This window comes from Cotesia typhae, unplaced genomic scaffold, assembly GCF_013202065.1.
Source record: "Cotesia typhae breed Kobodo isofemale line unplaced genomic scaffold, CoteBio_Ctyphae scaffold_121, whole genome shotgun sequence".
In the NCBI taxonomy this organism is placed as follows: Eukaryota; Metazoa; Arthropoda; class Insecta; order Hymenoptera; family Braconidae; genus Cotesia; species Cotesia typhae.
Window position 1 is genome coordinate 2,451,627 of NW_027423773.1, and position 10,544 is coordinate 2,462,170.

The following is a 10,544-nucleotide window of genomic DNA, read 5'->3' on the forward strand; positions in this document are numbered from 1 at the left end:
TGGTGAAAAAGGGACAAAAATCAATAGACTTGTTTAAGTAAAACACTAATGGCGTAGGTAGTGATGGCATTTCGGTACATTACAGGCTTACCCATACATTTTTACATTGCCGTAAGAATTTAAAGTAAAAAATCTTTTTCTTGTTTTACACTGGGAATTTAATTCGTCGCTACTTTTCCCCTGAGCGTAGTAAGATTTGAGTCACGTACAAGCATTCTGAAAAATCTCTTTAGTACCACGTGCGCAGAAGTAAATGTCTCTATGTCTGGTCGGTCTACTAAACCTGAAGCTGCGACACACATCTTTTAAGACACATCCACGATTAGGGGCTTGAAGACACATTTGATTTTTTTTTTTTAACGAATAAGCTCAAAAAGTAAGTTTTAGAGCCAGTGGTTACGTTTAATACGTGTCTTTGGTTCTGCAAACAATGGTCACATCATATGTGAGTTGGAGGTTAACAACATATATGAGATAAAAAAGGTTTACGGAAAAAAAATAAATTGTATAATTGATTTTTAAAAGAAAAAAAAAATTTATAAGTAATTTCTTACAGAGTATTTTATAATTTTTATTTGAATTATTGGCGCTCATTTTTCTTGTCATATGCGCGCGCAGTTTAAAAAAATCTAGTAATATGATTGGTTGATCTAATTTTAACTTGATTAAGTGGCGCCGTAGTTTTCACGTGAGAGAAATAAGAAAAGTTATTATGTTTTTGTACGTGTGTATCATAGTGAATTTTAATAAAAATTCATAAAAAAAAAAAACTAGGCTACTGATATGAAATACGGCACCAGTTTGTCGAATTCTGGAACTAATAAAAAAATCCCGGTCTCAATACATCAACTTTTTCGGGAGTTATCGTGATTACATACAAAGTCAGCGTACAGGTATATAAACCTCTTATAACTTTTGAACGGTATAACCGATTTTATCACGGCTGGTGCCATTTGAAAGGGCTTGGCCAAACTTAGATTTTGAATACAATTTGGATCGATTCGGACCGATAGATTTTGAGAAATCTCAAAAAAACTGTGAAAAAATTTTTTTTCAAAAGTAGTTTTTTTGGAGTAACTTTTAAACGGCTTTATCGATCAACTCCAAAAACTAATCAGCTTTTAACTTTGAAAAACAACGTCGACCGCCGCTAATCCGGTCAAAATCGGTTGATTCGTTCGAGAGATATCGTGAAGGAAAGAAAACCAAAAACAGTGTTCTTTTGGAATTACTCCGAAATTAATTATTAAAAAAATTTTTGTTATCGATTTTTTTAAAGGATATAAAAAACTACATCGATGGCTGCCAATCGCATAAAAATCAGTTGATTCATTTCAAAGTTATTACAGTTTGAAATTTCAAAAAATAGTGTTTTATTAAACTTTTGATCTTGAAGAGCTCGAAATCATATATAAATTATATTTTTGAGCTCTTTGAGCTCAAAAACGTCATAAGTGCAATTTTAATTTATATTATTGTGATAGAGGCATTTAAAGACCACAAAATAGCTTGAACTTGACGTGTCGAAAGTAAAGCACTACCTTGAGCGCTTCGCGCTATGAGGCGTGCAAAATAGATTTGTTAAAAGAAGAAAAGAATGATAAAATTTGTTGGCTACTATATGTATCGTGACAATGAGGGAAATTTTTTTTTCCGCTGACGGTGTCAAAGGTTTTAAGTAAAAGTACGCGGAAGGAAGGAAGGAAGGAAGAAGCTGAACAGGATGACTGCTCGGTTGAGTAATGGATCAATTTATTTGCTGGCTGTAGGGATAGTATATACCACGAAAAAGCAAAAGAAGAAGCCGGAGAAGAAGCCGACGCCACGCGCGTATACCAGTCAAGAGAAATGGTTTGCGGATCCCTCGAGTGTCGGGGAGAAAGATGTGCTGCGGGATGCAAGTCGCCAGTAGACGATTTTACCCTGTCCTCTTATCGTTCTATCTCACTTACTCCGGTGGTACAAGCTACTGTATACGGCTCTCAAGCACTTTTGCACTAGCTCTTTTTTTCACGATAGCTTTTCTTCCAGCCACTATACTTCTCTGCTTTTACTTCTGCTTTTGCTGGCTTTCCTCCGTTCTAACACCTTATAGCTTTGGCTCTTGGTTCTTTGCGCAAGACTAAAGAATATAAGAGCAGTCGAGAACCTCAAGAAGATCGTATTTATTTCTACGCTGGTCGAAATGGATGGTGCCCCCCGGTGATATATGTCTCAGCGAAGACACATCTCATTTACTCGCTCGAGCATAATTCCTTAACACTTTTTTTTTCGCAGGAGAATAGTGCTCGTATATCTTGGTTACACGGTCAGATCGTGCGTCTTTTCTTCGGGAGTAGGCCGACAGATCTTCAAGTCATTTATCTTCTTTGTATACATACAAATACCACCCTAACAGAAAATAATATAGGTAACGTTGATCGATTGTTTCGATACTGAATACAAGGCTTATATTGAGGACGCTAATTTCAGCGGGAAAATTGTTTTTTTAAATTTGTACAGACTATTTAATAATATTTTTATTCATTCAATAGAAAATTAACAATTACATTATCTTTGAAATTACATTACGAAAATTTTTACGCCAAAATTAATGAACAGACGAACACTTATTTAGCTGAAAAATGTAAATATAAAAATTTTTTTTTCGGAAATCGACGTAGTTCCGTCGGAAACGTGCAGAAATGCTAAAAAAAAATTTTATACGCCCTTATGGCTCCCGGGACCCACCTCGGATGCCATAAGGGCGTATATTAAAAATTCTATTATTTTTTCTAAGTCCAAAAAAAATTTTTAGTTGGAAGAAAATTTTTTAGTTGTATTTCTGCACGTTTCATACAAAAATATGTTGATTCCCGAAAAAAAATTTTTTTTTGGTGATATCTATAATAGTTTCTGTGTAAAAAAATAATGAATATTTGTTTTTTTTTTTTTTTTTTTTCGAGCTCCGAAACCAGAATGATTCCTCGATGATAAATAAATATAAAACTAAAATTAGCAGACATTCAAAAATTTTTATTTTCATTTTTAATAATTTAATTAGAAGTAAAAAAATTATTTAAAAAAATTGCACGTATAGTTTTTGAATTCTCAATACGTGAAATTTTTTTCTTTCAATTTTTTTGTAATTATTTTTGAATAAAAAAAAATCTTTAAAATTGTCCGATGTCTGGTAATTTTATTTTAATTAAACAAATGTATAAAAATTACCAGCTTGTAGACTTAAATCAGCAATATGTTTAGTCATACGTCCTGAGCATTTTTTTCTATTATTTCTTGATTCTAAATCTAGTCCAATGAGTTCCTTTTTTTCAAACGGAGCACGCAGTAATGGAGCGCGATCAGATTTTTCTCTTAATCTCTTAAGTCTTTTAGATTCAAGGATCCAAAAAAGTGCATTTAAACATTCTAAAATTTGATTCTCTAAACTTGGACACAATTCATCAGCATAGTAAATAGCACTTGTTTTAAAATTAGGCGGTGGTACAAAACCCGTTGGAGGTTCATTAATACTATCAGACTCAACTGGTCCGAAAAATATGGCACGTGAATCATATAATGTATCATTATACTTAACTTTAAGTGTTTCATGTAAACGGCACAATTCACTGAATTCATTTTGTTCATCATATTTACTAAATGTTATTAAACCTAATAAACGTCTATGAGTTTGAAAATCACCCCAATCAATATTTTCAACAGGATAATCACGTACAAAACGTATTATTATTTCACGAGTACTGCCACTTGAATCAACAATGTTTAATTTACTTAAACTTTTGTTAATACGTTCGTATAATCTTGATAATAATTTTGGTTTTAATTGGGTACCAATTGACTTTAATAAAACTAATAATGATGCATGGTCATGAGTTGTTTGATCATAATCCGGCTGTGACATATTTTATTGTTAATTTTACTTTTTTATTAGATTTAGATTATTGTTTTATCCTTTTTTATCTTCTTTCTTAATTACGTATTTCGATTCAATTTTTGACGTATACATTTATCTGAAATAAATAAATAAATAAATAAATAAAATTAAGTAAAAATTATTTTTAAAAAATTGCATGTATAGTTTTTTAAATTCTCAATACGTAGAATTTGTAAATCATAATACATTATATTATCACACCAATAAATTGCAGTCGTATACAAATTACATGATGTGAGATTTTAACGTGCAAAATTTTCATGTTTCTAGGCGCTTAAAAATAATTGTAATAGTGACAATAATAACAACAGTAATCGAACAATGCACATAAAGGAGAAAAAATAAAAGCTCGCGTGTCACATGAATCCGTTTGAAAGGCTGCACAGCAAACACTCTCAATATACCTTTGAAACATGCATACTGCAGAGTGAACCTTTGCTATTATTTACGATATCATATACGTACACACGTATATATGACATAAATAAATCATGGTTTTATTGAAATATCTCATTTCTTTAAATAAAATTTATACAACGTTAAAATATTTTATTTATGGTCAATTACGTTAAGAAAAAAATAATTCCATAGAATAAAAAAATTTTCGATCTTAGAATTTAATTCTCAACAGTTTTCTTAGTGTTTCCCTCGACGCGCGCACATTTCGTCCCAGCCCCAAAACGATTTGTAAGTCGGTAGTTCTGGAGGATTTATGAGCCAGGTCCAAGCATCCTCCCCATCTCTAATTCGGATTAACACCGTGGCTCGTATATATCGGCACGTAAACCCTCTACTAGAACCCATAAATCGTTGGTATATATAAGAGCTGTTACTCGAGAAAAGACATGACTTTATTTAGACTACCCAGTAAATGTAGTATATTTATCATATTGATACTTTTGATAGTTACCAATACCTTTTTTTTTTTTTTTTCAGTAAGTACTGAAATCAAAATTTATCATATTCATACGGTGAAATGTTAAAAATTAAATGAGAAATTTAACAGAATTTATTGTTTTTTTTTTTTTATAAGAAAAAAGAAAATATTTGTCACAAATAAATTGATTTATTTGAATCATTTTTTTAAATATTTCTATCTATTCCGTCAGCCAAATTCTAAGTATTTATTCTTCAAAATAATTTCTTTTCCATACTACTCGGAAAGAACAAGATGACACTGGATATCATCCCAGATTATACTCAGTGATATCTGTGGTGAAAAAAAAAATTTCAGATAGTAGCTGGTATAATCCAGATTATATTAGGTGAGATCTGGATTATACTGGGTGATATCTGGATTATATTCATTGTAATCTAGATTATACTGGATAATATCTGGATTATACTCATTGTAATCTGGATTATACTAGCTACTATCTGAAATTTTTTTTCACTCAGTATAATCTGGGATGATATCCCGTGTCATCTTGTTCTTTTCGTATAGATCGGCTTGGCACTTAAAATAACTTTTCATTTTTTTTTAATTCTTTTATAATTATTTTTTTTTTGCTCGCTAAACTTGCTCGGCTTCAAAATAATTTTTTCACACTCTTCAAATTTCTAATTTAATCAAACCTTCAATAACAATAATATAATAATATTAATTAAATAATACAAAATTAAAACTAATAATAATCGTTGTAATAATCATAATTCTTATTTCTACTGATTTTTAAGTATTTAATCATAAATAAAAATAAACTCCTCATACACTAATTAAACCACCTAAGTCACAAGTAGTAAGAGAGCCGTTCCTATGGCATAGGAGAGAGAATAATTAAAATAATTCAGTAGCACCATAAGTAACATAAGAACTGTTTATATAATATAACAAAAACCAGTTCTAAATTTTTCTTGGTTTTAGTTAAAAAATAAAATAGCAATAAAATTTATTGTCGCCTGTCAAAAACATTAATTTGAATAATATTGAGTATTTTATTACATCATTTAACTCATATAAAATGTTCTTTCGTTCATTAACACCAGTATATACTTCAAAAGAGAAATCTGTTAAGTATGATATATACATGTAAATACATATAGACATACACGTTTACGTATAATAGTGGTGTCATGTCGCTGTCACATATAAAATTCCGCGTAAATAATGTGAATTTATGATTTCGATTGCAAAAAATAAAATAAAATAAAATTTATCGGCAACTCGTACAGTTACACTGAAAATAACAAATTTAATATTTTTAACAGTTTATACTGTTTATATGTATCCGTTAAATAATTTACACAGGTTTATAAGAGAGAATGAGTTGGACGACATGTCGACCCAGCCAGATTTTAATTATCGATATCGATTTATTGGCAATATATAATAACGCCGTTACGCGCTGCCACATGTACCAATGTTTATTTACATTGATGGTGCCAGATGGAAACATAGTCCTTGCTCACGAATATTCACGTCAATTTATTCTATCCGGTATGATAGAAAAATCTCTTTTTTATAATTTTGCATCACGTCTATTATCTTCGCGTTTTGTTACCTATTAATTTCGATGTGGAAATTTATAGCATTATGTTTTTACGCTTTTTAATGTCTATCATAACTGTTGAATATTTAATATTTAATACCCAGCAAAACATTAGCACACTGAACAATAATGTTATATTTCTTTGAAATAATCAGATTTTTAAAATACCCTGAAAATTTGTAAATTTAATCTATATAGTCTACACAGAAAAAAAGGTTCACTTGAGCCAAGAAAATATTTTTTTTCTTAATTATTTTTTTGAGCGAAAAGAAAATTTTTTTTTGGCACAAGAAATTTCACTTATTCCAACAAAATTAATTTTCTTAATTTAAGAAATACGTATCTTGATCCAAGAAAATTTATTTAAGTCAAGAAAAAATTTAGTTTTTGATAGAACTCAATTTTCTTGTCTTGAGAAAATTTCTCTCTTGCGTCAGAAGTATCCACTCTTATAATTTACATGAAAATTATAAAAATATATCATGTAAGCAAATTATTCGTAACGTGATTGGTCAAATATATCATAAGCATGAAAATATATGCAAAATTTCAAATTCAGGCGCGCGCTTGCGCGCGCAAATTTGAATAATTCTAGTATCATTTATTTGTAGTAAAGATGCTGAATTTGTCGAAAACAACGACATCTTTGGTATTAATTGAAACTCTCAACTATAGCTCTCATGACGTCACGTGAACCGCGCCAAAAGTGAACGCCATTATTACCAAGTGTTGATTGTTCTGATTACAACTTAAAGCTACAGACGTTTTAAAAAATTATTTATTTGCATACATAATAGTGATCACTAATTCTATTCATCGATGGATGAACTATTGATTCATTAGGGATTAGAAAAAGTCATACCTAACTTATTTGGTAAGCTGTTTAAAATATTATATTTTACGAAAACAAATCTAAATTATTCTTAACCTATAATTAACACCTTCATTCAATAGAATACACGGAAAATATTTCATTAGTCAACTAAAAGAATAAAAATTATTTTTTTTTTTTATTTTGAAGCCATTATAATTTCTGAAAATTGATAAAATACATTTTAAAAGTTCATTATTTACCATAAATAAACCATATCTTTACCAGAAACAAATATTTATGTAGCCATATCCAAATTATTTAAATATCTTATATCTTTGGCACAATTAAATCTTACTTCGATCAAATATTTTTTTTTTTTTTGTGTAAAAAAATGAAAATCATATAAAAAAGAATTCTAATATAACTTAAAATAATATCAAGTCAATAAATTATTACAAAACAATTTAATAATAATAGTAATTTAAAGACATAACTTTTTTAAGCAATTGTTGACTGTATACCATCCCACAAATCAGCTATAAATGTAACTCCATTAAATTAACTTGTCTTTCAACATTTAGTTCCTTTAAAGTCAATTAATTAAAAATTAAAAAACCTTATGACTAACAGAAATAAAATATAAAATTTTCTCATTTATAACGTACCTTTCATGTTAACAAGTCTTTTTTTTCATACTGATATACAAAAAAGAGATCGACATACCGTCAAGTAAAACGAGTCATCAACGGATGAACATGCACGGCTATACTTTCTATATACATGTATGTGTGTTCGTGTGATATATATTTATATATGAGTTATAGAAGAGAGCCAACAAGAGCTAGTGAATGAATGACAGACAGTACGGACAGCAACCAGACAGGAGACTGACAGCGCGGCGGCAGGCTGACAGCTCAGGCCTCGCTCTCTGGTCGCTCTTCATGCGGTCATCGTAATATCAAGTAATACCAGCTACCGGCATACGTGTTGCTTCTCATCTCTTGTCCATCAACAAAAACCAATCCAGTTCCACCCTCTTTGTCTTTTATCCTTTTTTAATCTCTTTTACCTATACTTGCCCACCTGAAATGGCTGTACATATATCTATGTATATTTATTTATTTACACAATCATAAGAATCTATTTTATTATTATTATTATTATTATTTTATACCAGAATTGCTCAATTTACTTCAAACGTCAGACCATAATGTTAATCAGTTACCGTTGGCTCATTAATAGCACCTAACTAACACATAACTTGCACTAACGACGTGGAGTCCTCATTAGTTAAAAGCAAACAAGTAACATTGGTAATTACGCATAAGAATAATAAAACGATATTGCAGTAGTATATACTTACATATATGGTGTAATTTACACATGCATAAAATACTTTCATGCGTATATATATATATATATATATATATATATATATATATATATATATATATATATATATATATATATATTTATATGTACATAGACGTCTGACAAGACTCGATTTAAGGAATCGAGAGTGAAGAATCTGATAAAGGAGGTTAAATAAATGTATATGACGATGAGCTTGTATAAAATATAAGATAAAAAATCTAGAATGAAGAAGAGACAAAGTGTTAACCTGCGGCAGGTGAGTGGTTGGAGTTATATGCTCGTATCAGTGAAAAAAAAGGAGAAGAAGAAAGAATATGTGTTCTGTGTGTGTAAGTTTACATACATAAAAGACAGCTGAGGTTACCATTATATCCACAGCCTTGAATTACAATGCCCTGTAATGACACGGCGAGACTTTACTGTATAATTTATGTCCATAAAAATAAAATCATAATTACAGGGGGCGAGGACTGCGAAAAGCCGGGTAATAATATATGTCTGATATTGTGTTTTTGTTGTTATTCTTGTTGTTACTGTTGTAACTTGTTGTGTGATTATGGTAGTGCCGATGGTTGCGTGCCATGACTTGACGCGGCGATATTCTATCCTAAGAAACCGTTCAACGCTAACCAAACTATTCTCTCCCTTTTTCTATGCGTATAATACATATACACCCAATAATAAAGAAGAGATCGAGCCTTTAAGTATACTACGAGTGTAATTTTACGATTTAGTTCACAAAAGCTTTATTTTTGATACATATTCAATAGAGTGACGTATTGCATATATTTTCTGTGTTTTATCCTCCTAGGCACAAGGCGAGTAATATTCTCCCCGGAAGAAGTCACTGCCAGCGAAAAGCTTTAACGATTACTCGCCACCTAGCGGCGAATGATGAACTAATTAAGTGTATAGGGTTATTATGCACTACTCTGAACTAGTTAGGTTCATGACAGTAGACTATGCAGTCAACAATTGAGATTAAGAATGATTTGAAGTGTCAATTAATTATGCCAATTATAGTATACAAGAAAAGGATTGTAAAATTTATCAATACAAGACATTTAAACTAGAAGACTTTTTTTTTTTTTTTTTTTTTTTGTAACAGTGCAGACTTCCTGCGAACCTATTAGATAAAATATAAACCGTAAAAGGATAATCATTCTACAAACGTTTCGCGTGGCAGCGAACAGCGTGCTGCAAATCGTCACGAGACTATAGTCATTCTACTTCTATTTCATTCTATTTTCTCTATCTCACTTAGCTTGTCTCGTATCGTGAAACGAGTAGAATAGCGGGGCAATAGAGGAGATTGCGCGTTGATGAATGCTCCCATTACACGAACACCGCTAGTTACTTCTCGCTGATAAACTGCAATCATTACTCACTTTCCTGGCGTGACCTTATTTCCTTTTCCCGATCATCTTTATCATTACTTCACATGTATACACGTTTGCACACATTATTAACAGTAAATATTTTATTGATTATGATCAGTTAGTATTCATTCATTGTTATTGTTGAATCAATATATATGGTTCGTTACATTCTTATTAAATTAAATATATTGTTTCTAAATTTAATTTATAGTTAAATAGTTAAATAGTGAGATAAAACCTACTACATCAGATTAAAAATGACTTGATAAATTATTATTTTAATTTATTTGAAGATAGCTCTACATATATTTAACTTGACAAGATTAATGCCATTTTTTCTATCGAAAAAGTGAAAAAAATTTTTTTTTAATTTCAAATTACGAAAAAAAAATTTTAATATAAAATTTTCTTAATTTTTGATAAATAATGTATAAATTTAGTATTAATAATAATAAAATATGGCAGAAAAACGGTGAATTCCCTCAACCAGTCAAAAAAATTTTTTTCAAAAAAAAATTTTTTTTTTCAACTTTTAAAAAAATGAAAAAATAAAT

General features: G+C 30.0%; 1 protein-coding gene across 1 annotated transcript; it reads right to left on the reverse strand.

Moving 5' to 3' along the window:
* Positions 1–2,493: 2,493 nt before the first annotated feature.
* On the reverse strand, positions 2,494–8,533 carry LOC141533910 (protein brunelleschi-like). The gene is made up of 3 exons (XM_074253007.1): positions 7,903–8,533; positions 3,211–4,010; positions 2,494–2,617 (listed from the first exon to the last, which is right to left on the reverse strand). The coding sequence occupies exons 2-3, from the start codon at positions 3,899–3,901 to the stop codon at positions 2,610–2,612; spliced, it is 699 nt and encodes a 232-aa protein (XP_074109108.1). The 5' UTR covers positions 3,902–4,010; positions 7,903–8,533; the 3' UTR covers positions 2,494–2,609.
* Positions 8,534–10,544: the final 2,011 nt, after the last annotated feature.

What these genes read in the sequence shown, in the direction of transcription:
- LOC141533910 (XM_074253007.1), bottom strand. Translation starts at nt 3,901, where the DNA reads ATGTCACAGCCGGATTATGATCAAACAACTCATGACCATGCATCATTA.